Source organism: Pristis pectinata, chromosome 34 (assembly GCF_009764475.1).
Source record: "Pristis pectinata isolate sPriPec2 chromosome 34, sPriPec2.1.pri, whole genome shotgun sequence".
Lineage (NCBI taxonomy): Eukaryota > Metazoa > Chordata > Chondrichthyes > Rhinopristiformes > Pristidae > Pristis > Pristis pectinata.
The window spans coordinates 9890763-9918695 of record NC_067438.1 but is presented as its reverse complement, the minus strand read 5'-3'; the positions used below and the strand labels follow the sequence as shown (position 1 = coordinate 9918695).

Below are 27933 nucleotides of genomic sequence, written 5' to 3'. Positions count from 1 at the left end.
TCACTCCCCCATTCACTGCCCACCCTCCACTCCCTCCCTCACTCACTGCCCACCCTCCTCCCCCCCTCACTCACCGCCCACCCTCCTCCCTCGCCCACTCACTGCCACCTTCCAGGAACACACTGAAGTTGATACGTAGTCTCCACTCTCCCCCAAGCAGAGCTAACTCGGTGTGAATTCCCTTGCAGCACATAATTCCACCCAGAAAATAACACTTGATTTTATTGTTCTCTGTTAAAATCTGTGTCCATTAACTGGCCCAGGCGGGATCATTTTGAATTAATGATTTTAATAATGAATTAATAATTTTGAAATAATTCCTGGCAAGTTCGAACATTTAAAAAAATTCTTGTGGATGTGGCAAATTTTTTCCCCATAGCGTAAAATGTTTTCCTCACTGATCATATCACTGGTCTTTTATGCTTCATGTATGGTCACCCAGCAACACCAGGGTTAACCTACCCTGTCACCCCTACGTGGAAAATAGCCTGAAACCACCATTATTTTCCCTGATCCAGTCCGAAAGGAGAAAATCATAATACACTAACTGTCGGACAGTGGTAAGTCTGATAAGAGTCAACGGAGGTTTCCAAACAGTTAACCCATTTGGTCAAGTCTTCGGGCAACCTTCTGCTCGTCAGTGGATAAAATTCCTGCTGTCCCCAGGTACAGTGGGGCAGACAAAGTAGGGGGCCTCTCAGTCCCTTGAGTCCGTTTTGCCATTCAACAGAGTAACACAACACAGATGGAGGCCTTTCTGTACCAGCATTAAGCCATTAAGACCACTCTTATACTTATCCCACTTATTCTCCCCACATTCCCATCAACTCCTCCCAGATTCCGGCACTCACCTACACAACATGGACAGAATAATGGGTCATTTATCCGACCAAGCTGCTCGTGTCTGGGACTTGGGAGGAAACCGGAGCACCCGGGGGAAACCCACACGGTCACAGGGAGAACGTTCAAACTCCACACACGGACAGCGCCGGAGGTCGGGATCGAACCAGGGCCACTGGAGCTGTGAGGCAGCGGATCTACTTGCTGCACCACCCTGATTAGATGGATCAAACTCCGAAGATGATGTGGTCAGCGATGAGCCAGCTGAGCTCACGTTCCCGCTTGCCTCCAAATTACTTTGAGTGGTCCTCCCAGTGGGTACTGTCGGGAGCTGGCAAACTGCTTCCGGGCGAGGCAGAGCAACCTCCATTGACATCGACAAGCTTCACTACTGACAGCAAGCCCTGCCCATGTCCCAGTCCCCTGTGTTTAAAGTGCAATTCCTGAGGGTCATGTGGGAGTGGCGTATATATGTGGGATAAGACTGTCGCTGCCCATATATTAAGCCTCAGTAATTTCAGAGACAAATTATGTGGTTAAGTCTTGTGGTAGGGCTTGAACTGAACTCATAGAACATAGAAGTGAACACAGTACAGGCCCTTTGGCCCACAATGTTGTGCCGACATGTTATCCTGCTCTAACATCTATCTAACCCCTCCCTCCCACATAGCCCTCTATCATTCATGTGTCTATCCAAGAGCCTCTTAAATGTCCCTAATGTATCTACCCCCACAACCTCTGCCAGCAGTGCATTCCACACACCCACCACTCTCTGTGTAAAAAACTTACCCCTGACATCCCCCCAATACCTTCCTCCAATCACCTTAAAATTATGTCCCCTCGTGTTAGCCATTGTCACCCTGGGAAAAAGTCTCTGACTGTCCACTCGATCTATGCCCCTGATCATCTTGTACACCTCTATCAATTCCCCTCTCATCCTCCTTCTCTCCAAAGAGAAAAGCCCTAGCTTGCTCAACCTATCCTCATAAGACATGCTCTCCAATCCAGGCAGCATCCTGGTAAATCTCCTCTGCACCCTCTCTAAAGCTTCCACATCCTTCCTTTAATGAGGTGACCAGAACTGAACACAATACTCCAAGTGTGGTCTCACCAGAGTTCTATAGAGCTGCAACATCACCTTGCGGCTCTTGAACTTAAACACCAACTAATGAAGGCCAACACCCCACATGCCTTCTTAACAACCCTATTGACCTGTGTGGCAACCTTGAGGGATCTATGGACGTGGACCCCAAGATCCCTCTGTTCCTCCACACTGCTGAGAGTCCTGCCATTAACCTTGTATTCTGCCTCTTTGTAACACTAAGGTGAATTTCTCACTTCAGCGTAAGCCGAGGGAGCTAGTCTAGGTAGGAAATGGTGGGGATTTTGTCCTTGAGATGTTAATTGTAACTAGTACTGGGACTGTGAGATAGAGAGATATGCGGGAGGAAAGGTTTAGATAGTGTGAGGGTGGTTTGATGGATGGCACAACATGGTGGGCCGAAGGGCCTGTTTTGTGCTGTATGGTTCTATGGCTATGATAACCTCAGACTTCCTGTCAAAGCCTAGTCACTTCTCATAAATGGCTCTGCTTTGCTTTGCTTTGCAAGCTCACCTCAGGGAGGCTGGGAGCTGCAAAAGGTAATTGGAAGCTTGGGACGAGCAAGGTGGGCTGGGGGGTGGGGGTGGTGTGGTACTGGCCAATGCAGGCCATTGAATTCAACACTGTTCTGGTGTCCACCTTACCCCTAATTTTGTCCTTAATTTTCCACAGTTCACATTTCTAAGGAACATCAATCACTTTAAGGCTTTAAGTTCCTGTGAAAAGTCATTTGATGTTTATGTTATCTCTTTATGACCTGCCCAGGTGAGTTAACTGTAAATGCATTGCCCAGTGTGTATATATAAATATGAGTGAATTACGTTTTGCACCATTGCCAAACCTGGATACCTCACACTCATCCCCCTCCTCCAGGTCATTAAGTTTTGAAATGATCTGCACGGATGGCAGACAAAAGTGTATCTTGGTACATGTGACAATAATAAACCAGTAACCAATTACCAAATAATTGAGGGCCAAGAACTACCGTCCATCCTGGGACACTCCCCTTCCAGTTTATTCTGACTCCGTCTTCTGTCTTCAATCCACGGTCACACCCTCCCTGATACCATGAGCTCTTATCTTGTGCACCAGGCCCTTATGTGGCCCCTTGCCACATGCCTTCTGAAATCGGTTCATCTTTCCCTGGTATTAGTATTGGTTTACTATTGTCACTTGTACCGAGGTACAGTGAAAAACTTGTCTTGCATACCAATCGTACAGGTCAATTCATTACACAGTGCAGTTATATTGGGTTAGTACAGAGTGCATTGATGTAGTGCAGGTAAAAACAATAACAGTACAGAGTGAAGTGTCACAGCTACAAAGGAAATGCAGTGCAGCTAGACAATAAGTTGCAAGATCCCAACAAGGTAGATAGTGAAGTCAAAAGTCCATCTCATCATATAAGGGATATAAATCAATAGTCTTATTACAGTGAGATAGAAGCTGTCCTTCAGTCTGGTGCAATACGGATCCATCTTTTAACTGGGGATAAGTATCTCCTGAGTGCAATGAAATAACTGACTAAATAAATTCTGCCATATCTTGATAAGATAAGATTTCCGTATTAGTCACATGTACATCGAAACACACAGTGAAATGCATCTTTTGCGTAGAGTGTTCTGGGAGCAGCCCGTAAGTGTCGCTACACGTCCGGCGCCAACATAGCATGCCCACAACTTCCTAACCCGTACGTCTTTGGAATGTGGGAGGAAACCGGAGAACCCAGAGGAAACCCACGCAGACACTGGGAGAACGTACGAACTCCTTACAGACAGCGGTGGGAATTGAACCTGGGTCTCTGGCACTGTAATGGCATCACGTTAACCACTGCACTACTGTGCCTGCTCTTGTGGTGAAGCTCTTTGTACAGCGTAGCTTGCTGGGGAATTCCAGGAGTTCCTCCCACCAGTGCAGAAGGGATGGTGACCAGGAGCAAAACTGGCACAGCGTAAACTGCAGTGGAATTGAGATGGTCTTGGTGGTCTTCCAATGTACCTGCTGCCCTTGTTCCACTGAGCAGGGGTGGGATATTTATTGAAGCGTCCTGTTCAACCTGTGGGCATGACAACACCAACATTTACAAGTGCTCAGGTTAAAAACGTGAGGCCTTCCTGAGGGAAAGGCAACGTGCTCTGCACTGGTGGCCTGCATTCATACATTGAACAAGATGCCTTGAGCAGTGGAGAGGAGCAAGCCGGATGGAAACAGACATTAGAGAGGTGGCAGTGCTTCTCTCTGACCGACAGACATTCCCCAGTGAATGAGCCATTAAACCAAGGCCCCCATCTGCCCCTGTTGAGTGGATGTGAAGGATTCCACGACGCAGGAGAACAACACAGAAGTTCCTCCTGTCTAATATTTATCCCTCAATAATGTCCAAACCAGATTGTCCCGCGGCCATTTGTGGGATCACACTGTGCAGAAATTGACCACACACTCACCACACATAAGGACAGAGATTTACCAGGGTACAGATACTCACCGTGCACTAATCGCACATTAAGCACAAGCACCGATGTGCACACTAAGCAAGCAGCTGGATACAATCCGAGTCGAGCTCTGGTACGGGGTTCAGCATCTACAACAGAAGGATTGGTCTTTGGTTAACTCCTGTGAGTTTTACATTCAATGACCGTGATGCAGAGAAGCCTTCCCATCGCACCAGGTTGAAGGAGAGCTGGGCATCGTCCCGTATCCCGTCACAGGAGCTCTGACTACACAGTGGGACACACTCACGTTCTGGGTGTGAAGCTGCACAGTCCCAGTTCACTTCAGGAAGTGAAAAAGACACATTCCCCGATTATTATCTTCCTACTGTGTGTGCACCAGGCTGCACCCAAACTGGCTGCTGTGCTCACATTCAGAAATAATGTAGCGGTGACTGCGGGAACATAGAACAGTACAGGCCCTTCGGCCCACAATGTTGTGCCGACATAGCTAATCCCTTCTACCTACAGAATGCCCATAGACACACACATAAGCCAATTAAAAAGAATTTATCAGACCTCCCTCAAAAATCTTTGGATTGAATCCCGAACAAATCTCGTCAATCTGGGGAACGATCCCAGACGACACTCGTTAACCTTTGGGTTGGATCCCGGACGAATCTCGTTAACCTTGGGAACTATCCCGGACGAGCCCCCAATTTAATCTCCGGTTTACCTGGATTGTCCTTGTAACTCTTTTGAAAGGTTTTTTAGTTTCGATGGAACAATATTTGGTCTAAATTGGCCTTCAAAATAGACAATCTGCTTTGCTCCCATTCATGTGCCCATCCGAGCCCCTCCACCACCCTATCAGGCAACACATTCCAGGCATCCACCACTCTCTGAATAAAAAATGTACCCCTCACGTCTGTTCTGAACCTACCCCCTCTCACCTTAAATGCATGTCCTCTGCTATTAGGTCACTCAATAATGGGAGAAAGATATTGCTTGTCCACCTTATCTATGGCCCTCATAATTTTATACACTTCAAACAGATCACCCCTCAGCCTCCATTGCTCCAAAGAGCCCAAGTTTGTCCAGCCTCTCCTGATAGCACATGCCCTCCAATCCAGGCAGCATCCTAGTAAACCTCCTCTACACCCTCTCTAAAGCCTCGACATCCTTCCTGTAGTGAGGTGACCGGAATTGTATGCAATACTCTAAATGAAGCCTAACCAGAGTTCTATAGCGATGCATCATAACTTCTGTACTCAAGACCCAAATTAATAAATACAAGCATTCCATAAGCCTTCTTTAGCACCCTATCTACCTGTGTAGCCATTTTCAGTGAGCCATGGATTTGCACCCCAAGGTCTCTCTGCTCTTCAACACTGTTAAGGGTCTTGCCTTTTAGAGTGTACTGCCTCTTGACATTAGTCCCACAAAGGTGGAACACCTCACATTTATCCGGGTTAAACTCCAGCTGCCATTTATCTGCCCACATCTGCAACCATATCACACTGTATCCATCGCCAGTCTTCTACACTATTCACAACTCCACCAAACTTGGTATCATCTGCAAACTTACCAACCCACCCATTCATATTCATCCAGGTTACTTATGTACATCACAAACAGCAGAGGTCCCAGCACAGACCCCTGTGGGACACCACTACTCACAGGCCTACAGCCCGAATAAGTCCCTTCAACCACCACCCTCTGTCTTCTGTGGGCAAGCCAGTTCTGGGTCCACACAGCCAATTCTCCACTGACCCCATGCATCTGAACTTTCTTGATTAACCGATGATGTGGGACCTTGTCAAATGCCTTACTGAAGTCCATATAGATGACATCCACAGCTCTACCTTCGTCAATCTCTCTCATCACCTTGTCAAAAAACTCAGCCAGGTTAGTAAGACATGACATGTCCCGCACAAAGCCATTCTGTCCTTTCCTAATCAAGCCATTGGATTCCAGATGCTCGTTTATCCTATCTCTAAGAATTTTCTCCAGTAATTTCCCTCCAACTGATGTGAGACTCAGCAGTCTATAGTTCCCCAGATTTTCCCTTGTTCCTTGTTCCTTTCTTAAATAGAGGAACAACATTAGTCACTCACCAGTCCTGCGGGACCTCACTCGTGGTCAAAGAGGACACAAAGAAACTGGTCAAGGCCCCAGTAATTTCCTCTCTCGCCTCCTTCAGTAACCTGGGGTATATCCCATTGGGCCCCGGGGACTTATCCACCCTAATACTGTTTAGGAGACCTAACGCAACCTCCTCCTTGACTTCTAAATGCCCTAACATGTTTATGCCCTCAGTTCCAATTTATGTGTCCTGCATGTCCCTTTCCTGGGTAAATACTGAAGAGAAATACTCATTCAGAACATCACCCACATCCTCTGCATCCAAACATAGATTCCCTTCTTTATCCTTAAGTGGTCCTACCCTTTCCCTCGTTATCCTCTTATTCCTTACGTAGGTATAGAATGCCTTTGGATTCTCCTTAATCCTACTTGTTGTGGACTTTTCATGGCCCCTCCTGGCTTTCCTAATTCCTTTCTTGAGTACATTTCTGGCTTCGTTATCGTCCTCACATGCTCTGTCTGATCCTAACTTCCGAAGCGCTACATACTCGTCCTTTTTCTTCTTGACTAAGTTCATCACTTCTCTGGACATCCAAGGTTCCCTTATTTTGCCATTCATGTCCTTCCTTCTAATCGGGATGTATCTATCCTGTACCCTATGTATTTGATCCATAAATACTTTCCACATGTTTCACATGGACTTGCCAGCAAAAAGGTGTCCCCAGTTTACTCTACCTAGTTCCTGCCTTAAGCCTTCATAATTAGCCCTGCTCCAATTAAAAACTCTTCTGCTATTCCCATATCTATCCTTATCTAAAGCCATCCTGAAAGTTAATGAGCTGTGGTCAATGTTCCCCAATTGCTCAACCAGACAGGTGTCACCTGGCCAGGTTCATTACCCAACACCAGGTCCAGAATAGCCTCTCCCCTTGTTGGACTGTCAACATATTGATTTAAGAATCCCTCCTGGATTCAGCTAACAAATTCTGCCCCATCTAACCCCCTTGCACTAAAAGGGTTCCAATCTATATTCGGGAAGTTGAAGTCTCCCATGACCACAACCCTGTAATTTTTACAAATTTCCCTAATCTGTTTGCATATCCGTTCCTCAATGTTCCGGTGGCTATTGGGAGGTCTATAGTACACCCCCAAGAAAGTGATTGTACCCTTCCTATTCCTGTGTTCTACCCATATAGACTCTGTGTCCAAGCCCTCCATTATGTCTCCCCGGAGTGCAGCTGATATATTATCTCTAATTAGCATTGCAACTCCTCCCCCTCTTTTACCCCCCTCTCTATTCTTCTTAAAACTTCAAAACCCTGGTACATCGATCACCCATTCCTGTCCCTCCCTCAACCAAGTCTCTGTAATGGCCACAACATCACAGTTCCATGTACTGATCCGTGCTCTAAGTTCATCACTCTTGCCTGTAATACTCCCAGCACTGAAGTACAAACACTTCAAACCATTCGTCTCATCACATCTGTTATCAGGAATATGCCTAATACTACATTCCCTGACATCGGCCCTCCTGCCCGTTCCCTCACTTACTGACCTGTTGCTCTGGTTCCCATCCCCCTGGAAAGCGAGTTTAAACCTTCCCCAGTAGCATTAGCAAACCTCCCTGCCAGGATATTGGTTCCACTCCAGTTCAGGTGCAACCCATCCCTCTTGTACAGGTCACCCCTTCCCCAGAAAAGGTTCCAATGATCCAAGAACTTGCAAGTTGAGATGTTGAGGATATCCTAAGGATATGAAAAGCACTCACTTGGGAGTTGAGAGGTTGGACAAACTTGAATTATTTTCTCTGGAGTGGCGGAGACTGAGGGGTGACTGAATAGTGATTTGTAAAATTATGAGAGGCACAGATAGGGTAGACGGTCAGTCTTCTCCCCTGGGAGAAATAATAAATACTAGAGAATGTAACTTTAAGGTGAGGGGGGAAAGTTTAAAAGAGATGTGTGGAGTAATTTGTTTACATAGAGAGTGGTGGGTGTCTGGAACTGGCTGCTGGGGTGGTGGGGGAGGCAGACACGATAGAGGTGTTTAAGCAACATTTAGACAGGCACATGAATATGCAGGGATGTGGGATATGGACCATGTGCAGGCAGATAGGTTCAGACTAATTTGGCATCATAGTCAGCACAGACGTAGCAGGACGAAGGGTTTGTTCTTGTGTTGTACTGTTCTATGTTGTATGCTTTCTGTCAGAGGCTCTATCAATTGAGCAGGAGACGAGGAAACCAAGGATCTCCAAATCAAAACCCACTGAAGAAATAGTGAAGCAGTTACACTGACTCCACTCTCTGCCAAGGCTTTGAAACACATTGAGAGGTCAAACAGAACATTATATCCCAGGGATCACAATCTGTTTCACAGACCATAGATCGAATGCAGAACCTTGGGCTGAACACAATCAGAGTGTAAGCAACAGTTCCGGTCTCCATATTACTTCATATCGACAACCAGCCACTGCAGATGATGGCCAAAAAGGATTTTCAGGAATGGACAGAGAGATCCCAACTGTCAGCAACAACTGAATAGACCCAGGTCCTTTCTCCAGCAAAGGGAAGACCAAGTGTGGGTTTTGAGTGAAAGTGGATTATAAAAAGGCTCAACGTACAGGAGATACTTCCCCTCGCAGAAAAACCAGAATGAGAGAGCATAAATATAAAATAGTCATCCATGATTCAATGGGGACTTAAGGGGAAACGTATCGACCTGGAGAGTGGTTGGAGTGTGGCGTGGTTTGGGCAAACAGTGTAGCATTTTTTTAGGGGAAGTTAAACACAGGAGGGAGAAAGGAGTAGAACCTTCTGCTGATTACGTTAGATCACAAGAGTGGAAGGAGGCTCTGGTGTAGCATTAATGTCAACATGGCTCTTATTCAATAGACACGATGCAACTTCATGCAACCCTGACAGACTTACTCTTGATGACCAGCTGGTAGCTGCTGATATTCCAACTGACTTGGTTTTCCATTGTGCAGGTGTAACATCCAGAGTCTGATTCCTGTGTGTTCCAAATGGTTAAAGTTTTGTTCCCATCAGACAGGGACTGCCGTTGGTCCACTGGGAGCACAACCTCTTCTCTGGTCCACAGAATGGAAGTGGGTATCCCTCTCTGCACCGTGCAGCTCAGCACAGTCCTGTTGCCCTCAGAGGTGTCGTTAATGGATGGTGTGGAGAGAGGATCTGGAGGAAGACAAGAGGGATTTTCAGTGAATGAACGAATACGTCAACTTGCATCAGTGGAGTGCCTTTTGTGACCTCTGGAGATTCCAAAGAGCTTCCAAGTTTATTAAATACAATAAGAAATGCAGCCACAAACAGCAATGAGACAATAACCAGAAAATCTGGTTTTGCTGTCTGTTGAGGGTGGAACATTTTGCAGGAGAGAGCTCCACAGCCCTTGTTCAGTATTGTGTCCTGGGATTTCTTGCATCAACTCTGGAGCAATTGGGAATTCAGTTCAACATTTAGACTAAACAAGTTGCTGCTGGAATCTCAGCAAAGGAATACGTAGTTGTGATATTGGATGGGCTGGGAATTGATGGAGGAGTTTCTGGAAAACCTCGTTGTACTTCAAGTGGATCAACCGCTTGGTAGGACAAGGGAGGAAATCGCAGAGGCTCAGGCCATGATGGTACAAATTTCAAGAGACGTGGGTTGGTCCCTGAGGACTGGAAAATTGCAAATGCTGCATCAAAAGAGGCTATGGAGATAAAACCAGTAATTACAGATCAGTCAAGGTACCCGAGCTGTAGGCCGTTTCTGAAAAAAATAATCAGCAATAAAGTTAGCAGTCACTTGCAGAAGTGTGATTAGTTAGCAAAGGTTGTTAAATACAAATAGTGGCCAACTAATTTGAGAGATTTTTATTGCAGAAGTAACAGAGAGGGTTATTGTTTGTTATGAGACTAAAGGAGGCTATTCATCCCTACAGTTCCCTGCTGGCTCCTCTCGCTGCCTTGGTGAAGCAGCCAGTATTATCAAAGACCCCACCCCCCTGGGTCATTCTCTCTCCTCTCCTTTTCCGTCAGGTTCCATCACCCATGCACCATGGCTACAACGTGAACTATCTGGAGTCAATGCAACAGCTCACCAAGACTTCTATCAGAGAACCCCCCCCCACCCCAAATCTGTGATACTAATACAGCAAAGTCAACAGGCAAATAGGGATGTTACCAGCTGAGAGGTTTCATGTTTGAAAAGTGGGTCAGCATTCAGTGCTGTGAACCTAACGTGACAGATGGTTCAAATAAGATAACACAATCTCCCACCATGAGCAATGTTACTGTTCACGCAGTTTGAATGTCAGAATTAGCAGATGTTTAACTCAGCACCACTGTGATAACTGGAGAATGGCCATGAACCTAAAGTATGCTGTTGAAATATGCAGGCTATGAAAGAAAGTTTATGTCAGGCAGAGACAGATCAGGTCTACATCCGCCTTCAGGGCAGTCGAATCAATGCCACGTCCCCACCCATGTCCCTGTAACCTATTCTCTCAGGTTTCTCCTACCACACACCTACTCCTGGGATAATTTACAGTGGCCAGTTAGCCTACCAACCAGCACATCTTTGCGATGTGGGAGGAAACTGGAGCACCCTGGGGAAACCTCTGCCGTCACAGGGAGAACGTGCGAACTTCACACAGGCAGCACCCAGAGGTCAGATTGAAGCCAGGTTGCAGGAGCCACAAGACACCAGCGGTACCTCCTCCACCACTGTGCACCCACTCTCTGTGACAGCACTTTCAAGAACACAAGCAAACGTTTACAGAAACTTTAAAATCTCATTACAGGGACTGATACATCGTTGTCAGGCAAGAGTGTTAAGGTTTCCACAACCAAACCAGGTACATTGATTTAAAATGGAAATTACCATGAGCAGACTGAGTGGCAGAAAAATCTGAATTGTTCAGCGCTGTTCCTATATTTCTATATTCTTCCACAAAACTTGGTTTTAATCCATGTTTTACAATGAACTGGGTTTCCTCCAGGTGCTCTGGTTTCCTCCCAGATTCCAAAGATGTACAGGTTAGGAGCTGTGGGCATATCATGTTGGTGAAGGAGGAGTGGCAACACTTGCGGGCTGCCCCCAGCACATTCTTAACAACACAAAAAGATGTATTTCACTGTGTGCTTGGATGTACATGTGACTAATAAATAAATATATTATCTTATCTTATAAGTGTTTATGGTCTGACTGCTCAGAGCCTGCTAGTCCAGGTGTGTTTTATGTTCCACCTGGATATACAACAACTCTGTTCACTCTGAGGTCTGAAATAGTATAATGAGCAGAATTTGTAATTGGCTTAATGAAGCCTTACTGAGCAGAGTTGGTAATTGGCTTAATGAAACCTTATTCGGCTTAATGAAGCCCAAGCTTTTTATCATCTAATTATGGCTGCCCACAGTGAACATGGAATGGATAAATAGTGGGGACCATACCTAAAGATAAAACCCTGAGAGTAAAGAGTAATATAATGACCTGTTCAAAATGAAAACCTCACGCCAGTTTTCTACCCAGAAGCAGAGAAGGGCAAACAAATATCGCAATCTGGTGCGAGAAAAGGCAGCACAACTGAGAGCGGAGAGCTTGTCCTGACCCAATGGGAGTGAGTGGTGGGGAGAAGGCAAGGCTCACCCACACATAGTTGGGACTTCCTATCACCTACAACATTGCTTCATTGGTCCATCATCAGGGACCCCCACCATCCGGGCTGTGCCCTCTTCTCGATGCTGCCATCAGACAGGAGGTACAGGAGCCTGAAGACCCCACACCTCAGGGTTCAACAACAGCTTCTTCCCCACTGCCGTCAGGTTCTTGAAACAACCTGAAAAACCCTAACACGACCTCGGACTAAATACCTTTTATCTCTGTCTCAACATGCAGCAGTGTAATTATGTTTACCTTTATTGATGTTAACTTAAATGTATGTTAATTTATGTTTGCATGTTTGCAATGTACTGTACTGCTGCTGCAAGAAGCTAATTTTCATGAATCTATCCCCTGGGTATGTGTGCCGATCACAATAAACTTGACCCTGAACTTGAACATAACCACTGAGCTTCCAAGGCAGTGAATACACAACAAAACCATGCCCAGAAAGCAGTGCCACAGCACATTGTCACCACGATATTGTTCTACTTAAGTCATTACAAACCCTCTGGGTACTTACCAAAGACTTCAAGACTTAGAATTCTGGTCCTCCGTGGGTCTAAGTCCACTGTCATTTTGTATTGTCCACTGTCTGCTTTGTCCACAGCTTGTAATAGAAAGGATCCATCAGGTATGTTAACTTCAATTCGATTCTTGTACTTCTCAAATATGACATACCTTCCTCCAACCACATCAGTGATGGGAAGAGTCCTGCTCGGAGTTGAGAACTCCCAGTTCAAATTTTCGAATTCCTTATCTGTTCCGGGGAATTGAACCGAGGAACCTGTAGCAGCCACCTTGTTGTGACTCGCCCCCTGAGCTAAAAAGAAAGGAATTCAAACTGAGTCAAGGCTCAGACATAATCATTAACAAACAGAAGCAGACATGCAGAGTTTACCTTTTCACCTTGGCAACTACGGGCTTCACTATTTAAGGGGTGCCTGAGTGTCTTCAATAAACCTCTTTATTGTCAGTCGATATGGACTCAAGTGAGTCAACATTACATTTGTAAAACATCAGGCACCACCAGACACACAACTGACTCGTGTTAGATATCGAACAGGAACCCACCATCCAACAGTTGAGGAAGACAAAACAAATGAAGAGTATGTGAAAGGAATGTAATCTATGGAGCAAAAAAAATCTGCTGGAGGAACTCAGCGGGTCAGGCAGCATCTGTGGAGGGAAATGGACAGTTGAGATTTTGGGTCGAAACCCTTCATCTGGACTGGAAGAGTAGAGGGGTGACGGCTGGTATAAAGGGGTGGAGGGGAGGGGTGGGGGAAGAGCTGGCAGGTGATGGGTGGATTCGGGGTGAGGAGGGGGTGACGGGCAGGCGGAGGAGGGAGAATGGAAATAGGGGCAGAGGCTGGGAGGTGATGGGTGGAGGCTGCAGATGATGGAATCCGATTGGAGCCTGGAACCGAAATGAGGGAGGTGGGGAGGGCAGATGTGAACGGTGGGGGGGAGGGGACAGTGGGAGGAGCTTGTGGGCGGAGGAGGAAATGGGTCGATCAGGAGGGGAGAGATGCACAGATGAGCCGTTTACCTGAAATTGTAGAATTCAGTGCTTATGCCATCAGGTCGTAGACGACCCAGGCGGGATATGAGGTGCTGTTTGTGTTTTCCCTCACCCTGGCAGTGGAGGGGGCCGAGGACAGACAGGTCGGTGTGGGAATGGGGAGGGGAATTAAACTGGCTGGCAACCGGCAGCTCAAGAAGGCCATGGCGGACGGAGCGCAGGTGCTCAGCGAAGCAGTCGCCTGGCCTGTGCCTGGTCTCACCGGCCTAGAGATTATATCAGGAGCAACAAATGCAATAGGCAAGGTTGGCGGAGATCGATGTGAATCTCTGCCTCACTCAGAGTGGCTGTTGAGGGCCCTGGATATTGGCTGTGTGCAGATCAGCTCCTGACGGAGAAGGTTGGACAGCACTGACAGACTATCTGAACATAATGGTGCAATGTGAGGGTTTGACAGCTCCCAGCCAGGTCTCATGGAGTGACACATTTCAAAACTTGACCAACTGCGGCTGTGCTCCCCCACTCTGTGTCACCCCGTCCCACACTCCTGCCTCCTCACCCTCCACGTTTACAATTTTCAGATGTACACAATTTGTAAGAATATTCAACAGATAATTACATTTCGACCAATACATTCTCATTTTTCTTCCCACTGAATCAGCTCTTGGGCCAGATTGCAGTCACCATCGGCTTACAGAGACATCAGAAATAGGTTTACCTGGAACCCACTGGCTGAGAAGCTGCCAGAGGCAGAGCAGAGAGCAGCCAAATGTCTTCATCTGCGCAGAGGCGTTGGCACTGGAAGCTCTTTCAAATAATAGAGCGGGGAGGAGGAGGTAGCAGTGGGAAGCGAGGCTCCACATGAGAGCTCTGCACCGTGGAGGGAGAGAGGGAGAAAGGGACATAAACACATAAGAATAAACCAGAGGTCACAATTCCAAAAGTGGTACAGAGGGATCTGGGGGTATATAAGATAAGATTTCTTTATTAGTCACATGTACATTGAAACACACAGTAAAATGCATCTTTTGCATAGTGTTCTGGGGGCAGCCCGCAAGTGTCGCCACACTTCCGGCGCCAACATAGCATGCCCACAACTTCCTAACCCGTACGTTTTTGGAATGTGGGAGGAAACTGGAGCATCTGGTGGAAACCCACACAGACACATGGGGAGAACGTACAAACTCCTTACAGACAGCGGCCGGAATTGAACCCGGGACGCTGGTGCTGTAAAGCGTTACGCTAGCCGCTACACTACCGTGCCTGCCCTAAAGTGATCTGGGGGCAGCCCGCAAGCGTCGCCACGGTTCTGCATGTTGCAAGTGGCAGGGAAGGTTGAGGCAGTGGTTAAGAGAGCATCCTGGGCTTTATAAATAGAGGCATGGAGTACAGGGACACGGAAGTGTTGGTGAACCTTTATAAAAACTCCTTGGATTAAATACTTTGGAATGGAATAAGAGAGTGTGAAGAGTCAGGCAGCTACAGGAATCCAAGAGCGTGTACTTCAGCAGACTGGGTCCCTGCACTTATCCAGTCTTGCAAACCCTGTGACTGAGTGTGGGGACCACGAAGGGGACAAGCAAACTGATTGCAGGGCACCGTGGTCCAGGAGGTTGATCTGTTGGGAGGGGTTAGATGGGATGTGCTTGTAGTTGGGGACAGTGTACTCAGGGCAGCAGGCTTCGTCTTCAGCAGCCAGGAGAAAGAGACCTGAGCAAGGTGCCGGGGCAGGAATATCCCCTCTAGGTTGGAGAGGAACTTCAAGTGAGAGGGGGAGGATCTACACAGGCAGGACCACAGAAAGAGGTTATGCTGAGAGTATTTGAGCAACTTGGGGCTAAATCGAAAAGTAAAACCGTAAAAGTAACAATTTTGCTTATAAATTGTCACAGGGTTAATAGGATCGGGAAGGTGAATCTGTGGCTCAAAGATTGGTGTGAAAGAAATGGGTCAGTGGCATAGATGCTGGGGAAAGAGAGATCAGTTCCGTCAGGATGGACTGCACTTGACCTGTGCTGGGACCAGAGTTCTCGTGAATGGAATCACCAGAGAGGTAAGTAGGGCTTTAAACATCGAATGGAATGGGTAGGATTACAGTGGAGACAAATCTACAATGCTCATGAGAAGCAAAAGGCCGAGTAGGAAAGTGACAAGAATAAGGGCAACCAGATCACGTCAGGAAGGGATAGAGCATTCAAACAGGGCATTAACAAATGTGCAGCAAGACAAATCAATTCTTAGCGAAGAAAAGAACAAAAAATGTCGAGCTGTGTAAAAAAAAACAAAGATAAACCTAAAATTGCTGAGTAGAGATGCATGAAGCGTTCAAAACAAGGTGGGTGAACTAACTGCTTCAATGGGTGTAGACCATTGTGGAGGCATGGCTGTAGGGTGACCCAAGGCTGGGAGCTGTGTTTCCAAGCATTTTCAATATTGGAGGAAGGAAATGGAGGTGGATGACATTGTTTGTAAAGGATAGAGTCAGTGCAACAGGGAGAAAAGGCTATTAGTTCAAAAGATGAAGACGCAGACTCAGTTAAGAAGCATCAGGGTGCAGAAGGCATTGATAGGAGTTGCACTGAGACTCCAAAGAGTCATGGTAATATAAGGGACTGCATCAAAGAGGAAATTAAGGGTGTATATTGCATGCACAGTAACCATCGGTTTTGCATATGCTCAGGTCCAATCAAATCAGCAGTAAAACTGCAGGAAGAAGACCTGGAGTATGGATGGGGTGACCTTTGGACCATTATAGCCAGCAAACAGTGCAGTCTGTTTCCATCAGCTGCCAACATGGAAACAGGTTATCCTGGACTTTGTATTGTCCAACAAGAAAGGATAGCTTAATAATCTTGTCATGCAGGGTCCTTTCGAGAAATGTGGCCAAACCGGAGCGAATTCTTCATTAAGATGGAAAATGAAGCAGGGTCGGTTCAAAACTAGGGACCTAAAGTGAAGGAAAGGAAATTACAGAGGAACGAGGAGTCAGTTGGCTGTGACCTACTGGGGAGCTTCATTGAAAAATACAATTGTGGATGGGCAACGGCTATCGTCTGAGGAACGAAAGCAAGAACCTCAACAGTCATACAATCCTGCCTGATGTAAAGATACAGAAGGAAAAATAGACATGAACATGGCAAACAAAGCAGCTAAGGATGGTGCTAGCGGCAGGAATCGTCATATCAGATTGCCAGACAGAGTAGCAAATCTGAGGGTTGGGAGTAGTTTAGATTTCAGCGAAGAAGGAACAAGAAATTGATTACGACAGAAAAAAGACGAGTATTGGAGTACAGACAGTGAATGAACAGAAACATGGCAGATGCAGTACAACACGGATAAATGTGCAATTATCAACGGACTTGGAAAATAGAAAGGGATGTGTTATCAAAGTGGTGCTAAGATTTGGGAAGTGTTAATTTACGGGGAGACGTGGGTGTCATTATACACCTGTCACCGAAAAGAGACAGCTGCAGCAAACAGTTACACAGGAAAATGGTATGTTGACACAAGAGAGAGGCCGCAGGTGCTGGCAATCTGGAGCAACACACACACAAAATGCTGGAGGAACTCAGCAGGTCAGGCAGCATCTATGTAGGGAAATGAACAGTCGACGTTTTGGGCTGAGACCCTTCATCAGGACTGGAAAGGAAGAGGGCAGAAGCCGGAATAAAAGGGTATGGGGAGGGGAGCACGAGCTGGCAGGTGATGCATGAGTCCAGGTGAGAGGGGGAAGGGAGGTAGGTGGGGGAAGGAGGGTAAAAGGGAATAATGTGAGAAGCTGGGAGGTGTAAGAGGCAAAGGGCTGAAGAAGAAGGAATCTGACAGGAGAGGACAGTGGACCATAGAGTAAAGGGAATGAGGTGGGCAGGTTGTGAGGGTGGGGGAGGGGAAAGAGAAGAGACGAAGGGCCACAGGAAAAGGGAGAACAAATGGGGGGGGGGGGGGTTGGAAAACAGAGGGGAGGGGTTACTGGAAATCAGAGAAATCAATGTTGATGCCATCGGGTTGGAGACCACCAAGACGGAATATGAGGTGTTGCTTCTCCAACCTGTGTCTGGTCTCAATCGCAGGACGCAGTGGACAGATATGTTCGAGTGGGAATGGGAAGTGGATTTAAAATGGTTTGCCACCAGGAGATCCCGCCTGTTGCAGCAGACAGAGTGAAGGTGATCTATGCGGCAAGATTTGAATACAGTCGGTCAGGATTGAATCCAGGTTGTTGAACCTGTGAAGCAGCAACTGTACTTGCTGTATCACTGAGTTGCCCTATTGTGTCTCCTTGCCCAAGAATAAATATACTTTATGTTGAGGGAGTATAGCAAAGGATCAGGTCTAATTCCTGGAACGGCAGGATTGCGTTATGAGGAGAGATCAGGTGGAACACATTTGTATTCACTGGAGTTTAGAAGAAGCTTACAAAATTCTTCCAGAGTTAGATATTAAGCTGAAAAGATTCTTGTAAATCTTTGCAGACTCGAGGGCCTGAGTTATAAGGAGAGGTTGGGCAAGCTATACTTTATTAATTGGAGCATAGCAACCTGAGTGGTGACCTTATAGAGGTGTATGAAATCATGAGGGGCACAGATAGAGTGAATGCTCACAGTCTTTTTCCCAGGGAAAGGGAACCAAACACCAGAGGGCATTGGCTCGAGGTGAGAGGGGAAAGATTTAAAAGGGGCCTGGGGCAACTTCTTCACGCAGAGGGTGCTGCGTATATGGAACAAGCTGCCAGAGGAAGTGGTTGAGGCAGTTACAATTACAACCTTTAAAAGACACTTGGACAGGTACATGGATGGGAAGGTTCAGAGGGATATGGGCCAAATGTGGGCAAATGGGCGCAGCTAAGATGGGTATCTTGGTTGGCATGGACCAGTTGGAGCAGAGGGCCTGGTTCTGTGCTGTATTACTCTGTGACTAATTGGATGTTGGAAGGATGTTTCCCTGGCTGGTTACTGGAGCGTCAAGAACCCTGGGTAACAGGCTCAGGTTACAGGATACACGATTTAGGACTGAGAACATAGAACAGTACAGCACTGGACAGGTCATTCGGCCCACGCTGTTGAGCCGATCTTGATGCCAATTGACATTAAATGTCCTATCATACATAGCCTTCCATTCCCTTCACATTCATGTGTCTATGTAAAAGCCTCTCAAAGTCCACCAAACTGCCTGCTTCCACTACTACCCCCGAGATGAGAAGAAATTTCTTCCTTCGGATGGTGGCAAACCTGTGGAATTTGCAACTGTAAAAGCTGTCACTGAATATAATTGGGAAGGAAATAAATAAAATTTTAGATGCATCAAGGGTATGGGGAGAGAGCAGGAGTACGGTAGGGAGATAGAGGATTGACAGCGATCATATTGAATGGCAGGGCAAGTTTGACGGGCAAATGGGCACCTCACACTCCTGTTTCTGCATTTCTAAAGCTGGTTTGGTCAGGTCTGTCTTACTGTGTCCAGTTCTGGGTACATACTTTCGGAAAGGGAACAAAGGGACAAAAAAAATGGATTAACAAGTTTGCCTTGGCAATGGAGAGCTAGTCATGTGAGCAAAAAATAATCATGTGGGCAGACTGGAGAAGCTGTGGTTGTTCTCCTTGGAAAAGAGTCAGTTGCAAGATCTGATGGAGATGTTTAAAATCATGAAGGCTACACACTGTTTAGACAGAGAGGAACTGATACCATTGGCCAAAATCAAGAACACAGTGACATCAAATGAAAGTGACTGGTGAAAGAACTAAAAGTCCTGTGAGGAAGCACTTTATTTAACACGGGGGGTGACCAGGATCTAGGCTGCACTGTTGGGGTAGTAATGGAGGCAGGTTCAAAATTATAGTGTTCAAAAGAGTGCTGGATGTGTATTTATAAGGAAAGGATTTGCAGGACTTTGGGCAGAGGATCTGAGATTGGCTGGATTATTCTTACGTACAGCAAGTACAGATTCAATGGACCAAATGCCCTCCTTCTATGCTGGGACCATTCTCTGATTGAAGTGCATGTATTTCAGGGAATTTTGAAGTAGTTAGTTTCATAACTGTATCTCCACAGATCTTCCAGATATCATTCAACTTGCTCAGCCTAAAGGAGACCCCTTTATTGCACCTAAATCCTTCTTTCATAATCCAGGGAGGGGATGCATGCACTTATGTGGGAGTCAGTGAAAATGTGTCTAGAAAGCTTCTGAAATTGCCTTCAGTTATCATATCATCTGATTTTCCTTTCCACTGAAATCCAAATCCAGCACCATCCTTGACTGAATAAACATCTGAAACCTTTGTCTGGCATACCCGACTTGTACAGAGCTGGATCAGTCAGAATGGACACTCCAGTTTGCAAATTTACCAGCATCTGGTTGTGTTGATGGCTTCTGTTAACACTGCACTGAAGGCTATACATTCATCCATGTTTGCAGGCAATGAACATCTCCAAAAAGAAAGTACCTGTCCTCAATGTGCAATGGTACTACCATCACCAAGTCCCATCAACACCTCCAGGTCAATATTAACCTGAAGTTCTGTCAGGCAATTCCCACATATCCTGTTGTTATAACAGCAGGTTGCTGAGGCAAGGTATCCTGTGCCAAGTGACTCACCTCCTGACACCACAAAGCCCTTCTACCAACTACAAGGCACAAGCCAGGAGTGTAAGAGTCTCCACTTGTCTGTATAAGAAGTTTGACCCCTATCCGGGACCAGCAGCCCAGTTGATTGGTACCCAGCAACCACACTACATATTCATTCCCACCATAGCCACACTGTGTGCTATCTACAAAACGCATTGCAGTCACTCACCCAGGTTACACCAATTGCACCTCCTATATCTGAAGCCTCTACAGTTTATTGGTCAATTAATCTAACATCAGTGATAGGGAGATTATTAGAAAAAATTCTGAAAAATTCTGAGGGACTGGACTAATAGACACTTGGAAACCCTGGGACAGATCAAGAGTGGTCAGCCCGGCTTTAATGGTGGGAGATCCCGTCTGAGGATCAAAACCTGGCTTGGTAACAGGGGTCAGAGGGAGATGATGGGGGGGGGGGGGGTTGATTTTGTCATTGGAAGCCTGTGATCAGCAGTGTACCACAGGGATCAGTGCTGGGACTCTTGCTATTTAATACATACTCTAATCACCTACATATCAATGTAGGATGTACAATTAGTAAGTTTTAAGATGACACGAAAAATTGGTGGTGCTGTTGACAAGTGTGAGGTGATGCATTTTGGGGTGGATCTAATGAGGGTAGGACATATATCATGAATGATAGGGCTTTGGGAGTCTTGGGGATCAACTCCAAAGATCTCCGAAGGTGGTGAAGAAGGCATACAGGATGCTGGCCCTCATAGCAATGGCAATGACATTGAGCAGGGAGGCCTTGGTACAACTTCATAAAACACTGGCTAGGCCATAGCTGGAATATTGTGTGCAGTCCTGGTCACCGCACTCAAAGAAGGACATGATTGCACCGGAGAGGGTGACAAGGGGATTCACCAAGGGTGGAATGTTTCAGTTACCAGGGGAGACTGGATAGGCTGGGATTGCTTTCCTTGCAGTCGAAGATGCTGAGATGGAGCCTGACAGAGGTATACAAAATCATGCGAGCCACAGATGGGGTAGATTGTACAAAACTTTTCTCCAGGGTAGAGTTGACTAAGTCCAGAGGTCATAGGTTTCAGGGGAGAAGTAAGAGGTTTGGAGGGGATCTGAGGAAGGTTTTTTTAACCCAGAGGATGGTTGCAATCTGGAATGCACTGCCTGAGAAGGTGCTGGAGCTGAGCAATCTTACAACATTTTAAAGCATCTAGATGAGCACTTGAGTCACCAAAGCAGAGCAGGCTCTGGGCCAACTGCTGGTAAATGGGATCAGTTGAGGTCGGCACGAACATGGTGAGACGAAGGGCCTGCTTCTGTGCTGTATGACTCAAAAACAAGGGCTTCACACACAAGAACATCATCACGTGAAGGTTTCCCTCCAAGTCATGCACCATATAATCACTGGTCCTTCATCGTTGCTGGGGATTCATCTTCGCATTCCTTCCCCAACAGCTCTGTGGGAGTTCTGTGCAGCCGTTCAAGAAGGCAGCTCAGCCCCGCCTTCTCAATTTGCTGACATCTGCATCCTGAAAAAGAAATGTTAAAAAAAAGCTGCAGCACTCAATGACAAGCAGCTGGCTTTTCTCAGGTTTCAGGTTCAAGTCCGACTCACTGACTTGGCTGCCTACGTCTGAACTGATGCTTCAGTGCAGTGCTTAGGGCACTACGCAATTAAATGTGTATCATTGACTCAGCAACAAACAAAGAACAGTCATTATCAGATTGGCTCTTGTGGACGTCTGCAGTGCATAAAATGGTTGCTGTCCATGCTCTATTATGCCAGTGCTGACATTTAAAAGGGGCTTTGCAATTTTCTGTAAGACATGTAGCAGGCACTGTATCAGCGCAACATTTTTTTTGTTTTTTTTTCCCTTAAAGGCATACTCCATTGCCTTCAACTATCCTGACAATTAATGTGTTCAACACTCTATTGTCTGCGTAAAGAATTTTCTCCTGAATACTAACTTCAAATTTCTTTCTTCATGAAGGTGATATGTTTTACTCCAGACCAACATGGTATCAGCCATCAGGTTTGATCTAGAGGAACATTATAGAACCATCACATTCCTGAAACTTGCCATTTATCAGTATAATGGGAAAAGCTTCAACGTGTACATTCTGAAGTGATTCAACGCCACTTTCTTCAGGACAATTAGGACATTAACTGCTGACCTTAGGCGCCAGAAATTCTGCAGATTCTGGAATCTGGAGCAATACACAAGAAGTGCTGGACGAACTCAGCAGGTCAGGCAGCATCCGTGGAGGGAAATAAACAGTCGATGTTTCGGGCCGAGACCCTTTATCAGGACTGGAAAGGAACAGGGCAGAAGCCGGAATAAGAAGGTGGGGGGGGGAGGGGGAGGAGCACATGCAGGCAGGGAATAGGTGAGTTCAGGTGATAGGTGAGTCCAGGTGATAGGTGAGTCCAGGTGAGAGGGGGAAGGTAGGTGGATGGGGGAGTGGGTGGAGAAGATCTCTCCCCTCTCTCTCCTTAAACCTATGCCCTCTAATTCTTAACTCCCCAACCCTGGGAGAAAGACTGTGTACATCGGTGAGACCCGACGCAGATTGGGTGGCCACTTCGTCGAGGACCTTCGCTCCGTCCGCCACAACAGCCAGGACCTCCCGGTGGCCGCCCACTTCAATTCCACATCCCGATCCCATATTGACATGTCTGTCTACGGCCTCCTCGACTGCCACGTTGAGGCCAGGCGCAGGTTGGAGGAACAACACCCCATATTCTGCCTTGGGAGTCTCCAACCTGACGGCCTCAACATCGATTTCTCTAACTTCTGGTAACCCCACCCTTTCTTTTTCTACACCCCCCCCAACTCCTTTGTCTTCCCTTATTCCTGTGGCTTCCCTCCCCCGCCTTGATGACCTGCCCATCTCCTCCCCTATTCCATGGTTCACTGCCCTCTCCCACCGGATTCCTTCTCCTTCAGCCCTCAGCCTCTTCTACCGATCACCTCTCAGCTTATTACATCTTCCCCCCTCCCCCACCCACCTACCTTCCCCCTCTCACTTGATCCCACCTCTCCCCTGCCTGCGTGTGCTCCTCCCCCTCCCCCCATCTTCTTACTCTGGCTTCTGCCCTCTTCCTTTCCAGTCCTGATGAAGGGTCTCAGCCTGAACCGTCGATCGTTTATTTCCCTCCACGGATGCTGCCTGACCTGCTGAGTTCCTCCAGCACTTTCTGTGAAATGCTGGCCTTACCAGTTTTGCCAACATCCTTAAAAAACAGTGTTTAAAAATTGGCTTTTCATCCCACCCCACCCCCATCTCTCTTTTCTCCTCAAAATCAAAGGTCTGCCTCAATACTTTCTTTTGAGGATTACTGTCAAATATTGTTTACTACCACTGGGGAGCTTTTATTATGTTAAACATTCCAGAGAATTGAAATATGTTATTATCACACCATCTTCAAAGAAATACTTCTGTTCACATCCAGAATGGAAGATTATTCAGCTCAGATTACCATGGTGCGAAGCGGGTTAATGGTTAAAAGATGCAGGATTGAAGCTCTGCTCTAGATGATTGCAGCAAGACCAGAGCTCCTTTGTGTCCAATAGAACTGAGCAGCCTACATGCAACCTATCATCGAGTGCAGGCTGGCATTGGAAGCACGTCATATTTTCCATTGTTCATCTTGGGTGAGAATTGATGAATGCAAGTTCTTCATTTACAGATGGGTCCCAATTCCCCTCAGTGCAAACATCTGGATATTTTGGTATGACAACATCACTATATTAATACAATCTGAACTGCCACAATTAAAATAAATTAAAGCAAATATTTTAATGCTTAATTCAGATTCAGAAACCCAATCTGTGGCAACTAAATCCTAATGTTTAGAACTGTAGTGATCTGGGGAGTGAATTATCACTTTGTGCCAGGGCATCGGAGAAGGAAACAGTGGGAGAAAGTAAATTAAAATTTAAAAACTGTAGATGCTGAAAATCTGGAAGAAAAACAGAAAATGCTGGTCAGCAGGTCAAGCAGCGTCTGTGGAGAGAGAAACAGAGTTCGCATTTCAGGTTGAAGACCCTTCGGGAGGACTGGGAGAGAGAGGAAACGAATTAGAGATGCGAAATAAAAATAGAAAATGCTGAAAATACACAGCAGGTGGGAAGAGAAACAGAGTCAACAAAGGTGTGACAGGGATGGATGGGACTAAGTGAATGTGTGTGATAGGGCGAGGCCAGATTGTCATGGGGATAATCTGCAGAGGTAGGTTGACGGGAGCCGTTATAAAGCAAGAATGTAAACTCAGGAGTATAAAACCATTCTCAATCTGTGCAAAGGCAGATGTGCCAAAGGTACAGAGGGTGAGGCCATGTGCCAGGAACAGGAGAATTTTGAAGTTGAGATTTTTCAGGACAAGGACAGTCAACCATGGTCACTGGGAACAGAGGTGGTGGAAGAACAGGAACTGGTCCGGACACAATGGAGAACACATGCTGGATCCAGAGCGAAAACACACTGCTGGAGGAACTCAGCAGGTCCAACGGCATCTGTGGAGGGAAGGGAATGGACGACGTTCGGGGTCGAGATCCTGCATCAGGACTGAAACTGAGGTCAAATGGAGACACAAGAGAGGACCGATGCTGGAAATCTGGAGCAAAACACAAAGGTGTTGCTCCGGATTGCCTGATGCAAGTTAGTCCAACATCTGCTCCAAAAATGAGAAACAGAAACACAGGAAGCCAGTCAGATCATTGGCCTGACAACATGATTTGTGGAGCAACTGTTCAGCAGAGCGTTAAACTTGCTCATCGCTGCATTTACAGGATGAAATTCGTTTCCGTTCGCTTTTGTTAAATCTGCGTTATGTAAACCATGAAATACGTTTCCAAAATTCCGTTATGGTTTCGACCTCCCAAACAACAAAGGATATATAGATATATATGTATCTCCTCCTCTCGAGGAAAGTTTGATGGCCACATTCTCTGCCGCCGGGACTCAGGGATTAGCTGACCAGCTGAAACGCGGCTCAGGGGCAGCTGTATAACGGTGCCGACTGCACGGGTCTCCACTGGGCTCGGGGCGGTGGGGTGGGGTGGGGTGGGGTGGGCCGGCGCTCAGTCGGCCGGTGATCGCCAGCCCTGTCGGCCCCCGGGCGTCGGCTGGAAGAACCAGAGCCCTCGGAGACAGCTGGCTCGGCAAATTCACCCGTCATGGGCTGTCCGTCGGCTCCGCCCTGCCCGGTTGTCACTTCAATCCACATCAGGCTTCGATTCCATTTCGAAGTCTTTTCCCCAGCAAGTTAATTCCATCCACAAAGGAGCCGCGCCCTGGCTGATGGTGAAGCCCGGGGCGAGAAACGACTGCTTCAATGCACCCAGGACTCGGAGTTTTTCACTACTCTTCCAACTGAAACAGCCCACGGACCCGGGACACTGCCGGCTCCAACTGAAGGGAATTAAGAAAAACAATTTTACCTGAAATCTAATCGACGAGAAGCTGCAAAAGGGAGAAAGAGAGAGAGGGGAGATGGATGGTGATCTGCGCTGGAGAACGTCATGGGATGAAATAAGTTCCGGCAGGACGTCGATTCCTGATTGGAAATCGCAGGAACATTACTCAAAGCAGCTCCCAGGGGATCAGGACCTGACCGCAGCTCGGTGCAGCTGCACAATTTATGCACATTGTGGGCTTACTGGGGTGGAGTTACTGACGTGGCTTTAAACTTCATATTTGGAAGATTACATCCATTCGAGCGGCTCAGTTTAAAGGCACAACTTAGTACTTTGCCGAGGTCAGTGCTGACTTGCGCTCTGCCCGTTGGTGCATCTCAGCAATCATTGGTGGGGGAGCTACGGGTAACCGGTTTGGTCAGGAATATAAATAAAAGAACCTGCAGATTGTGGAAATGTGAAACAAAACGCGGGAAACTCTTCAATTCTTCAATGTTTGGTAACAGTCGTTTTGTCAGGATCAGAACAGGCCAGTTATACCTGTCATCATTTTGGTTTAATAGCAAAAATCGAGCTGCTGGAGGAACTCAGCGGGTCAGGCAGCGTCTGTGGAGGGAAATGGACGGTCGACACTTCAGGTCGAGATCCTTCCTCTGAACTGAAGGAGGGGAGGTAGACGGTACAAACAGGTGAGGGGAAGGGGTGGGGCTAGAGCTGCGAGCGATAGGTAGATCCAGGTGAGGAAGGGCTGCTTGGCAGAAGGAGTCAGGTGTGGAAGGGTGAAGATAGAGACCGGGCAAGGACATGATGAGTGGAGACAACAAAGGGCTGCAGATTATGGAATAGAACATAGAACATTACAGCACAGTACAGGCCCTTCGGCCCACAATGTTGTGCCATTTTATCCTAAAATCTATCTAACCCTTCCCTCCCACACAGCCCTCCATTTCTCTATAATTCATGTGTCTGTCTAAAAGTCTCTTAAGTGTGCCTAATGTATCTGGCCCCGCAACCTCTGCCAGCAGTGCGTTCCACGCACCCACCACTCTCTAAGTAAAACACTTACCCCTGACATCCCCCTTATATCTTCCTCCAATCACCTTAAAATTATGCCCTCTAGTTTGTTAGCCATTGTTGCCCTGGGAAAAAGTCTCTGACTGTCCACTCAATCAATGCCTCTCATCATCTTGTTCACCTCTATTGTCACCTCTCATCCTCCTTCTCTCCAAAGAGAAAAGCCCGAGCTCACTCAACCTATCCTCATAAGACATGCTCTCCAATCCAGGCAGCATCCTGGTAAATCTCCTCTGCACCCTCTCTAAAGCTTCCACATCCTTCCTATAATGAGGCAACCAGAACTGAACACAATACCCCAAGTGTAGTCTAACTACAGTCCTATGGAGCTGCAATCTGATAAGGAAGGAAGGGAAAGAGTGGGCAGGTAAGGGAGGGGTGATATGCAGGTGGGAACTGGGTGGTGGGGGAGAAGGGGAAAGAAACTGGGTAATGGAGGGCTGGCTGTGGGGTCGATAAAAGTCAAAATGTTTGTCAGTTGTGGGTGCAGTCTTGTAGCAATACCCAGAGAAAAATTCTGACTGTACCTCTGAAAAGCCATGCAAGGCACTGTGCAGTGAAAGAGTATCTCTGAAGTTCATTTTAAAAATGCAGCTTTCCATCGTGCTTTAAGAGAACCAAACTTCTGGAAGGTTCTGAATACAGATTGTGGATTGTGAGAAACAGAAGAGCTTCATGGCAGCATGGAGTGAACCAGTCTGGGTATTTAGCAGTCCAGCTGTCACAAATTATGTTAAAATAAACATGTTATGTTTGAATTTAGAGCTTACAGACGTATTTTACTACAGGTGTTGATCATTTGCATGTAACATCGATTTGATGTTCTTCCAAAGAAGGAAGCAGAAGATGGGAAGTTTAAAACCTTTCATTCCTTCACTTAAATTGTGCTCACATAGTAGTTATTAAAATAGCATCAAGTACGAAAGAGGAAGGATTATTGTACTGCTTGCTCATGCCAAAATGACTGTTAGACCACAAGAAATTCTGCTGTTCCTATTGCTCTGAAGGCCCACCCATCTTCCTGGAGCAGAGGCCCAATCAGTTCCCCAGTGACATGGTATCACGGCAACAACCCTTCTCTCAATATCAGCAACACAAAAGAGCTGGTCACTGACTTCAGGAAGCAGGGCAGAGAACACGCCACTGTCTGTATCAATGGTGCTGAGGTGGAGATGTTCCTTGGTGGAAACATCACCAGTAGTTTGT

The 27933-nt window shown here is 46.7% G+C and overlaps 1 protein-coding gene across 4 annotated transcripts; it reads right to left on the bottom strand.

The window, feature by feature from the left end:
- Positions 1 to 283: 283 nt before the first annotated feature.
- Positions 284 to 26319, bottom strand: LOC127585895 (carcinoembryonic antigen-related cell adhesion molecule 1-like). 4 transcript variants are annotated; one of them, XM_052043618.1, is made up of 7 exons: positions 25678 to 26319; positions 21587 to 21762; positions 14363 to 14514; positions 12643 to 12942; positions 9387 to 9650; positions 4428 to 4523; positions 284 to 3998 (listed from the first exon to the last, which is right to left on the bottom strand). In XM_052043618.1, the coding sequence occupies exons 2-7, from the start codon at positions 21628 to 21630 to the stop codon at positions 3994 to 3996; spliced, it is 861 nt and encodes a 286-aa protein (XP_051899578.1). In that variant the 5' UTR covers positions 21631 to 21762; positions 25678 to 26319; the 3' UTR covers positions 284 to 3993. The 4 variants fall into 4 exon arrangements, with proteins under 4 accessions (XP_051899578.1, XP_051899581.1, XP_051899580.1 ...); XM_052043621.1 differs by having other exon boundaries at positions 21628 to 21762; positions 25678 to 26318; XM_052043620.1 differs by lacking the exon at positions 25678 to 26319 and adding an exon at positions 23715 to 25329.
- Between the last annotated feature and the right edge of the window lie 1614 nt (positions 26320 to 27933).

Bases quoted from the DNA above. Each gene is read 5' to 3' on its own strand.
- LOC127585895 (XM_052043618.1), bottom strand. From the start codon at position 21,630: ATGGTGCATGACTTGGAGGGAAACCTTCACGTGATGATGTTCTT. The intron at 14,515-21,586 runs GTGTGTGAAGCC...TCCACGGTGCAG, and splicing joins CTTCACGTGATGATGTTCTT to AGCTCTCATGTGGAGCCTCG. The intron at 9,651-12,642 runs GTAAGTACCCAG...GTCTTCCTCCAG, and splicing joins TCTAAGTCTTGAAGTCTTTG to ATCCTCTCTCCACACCATCC.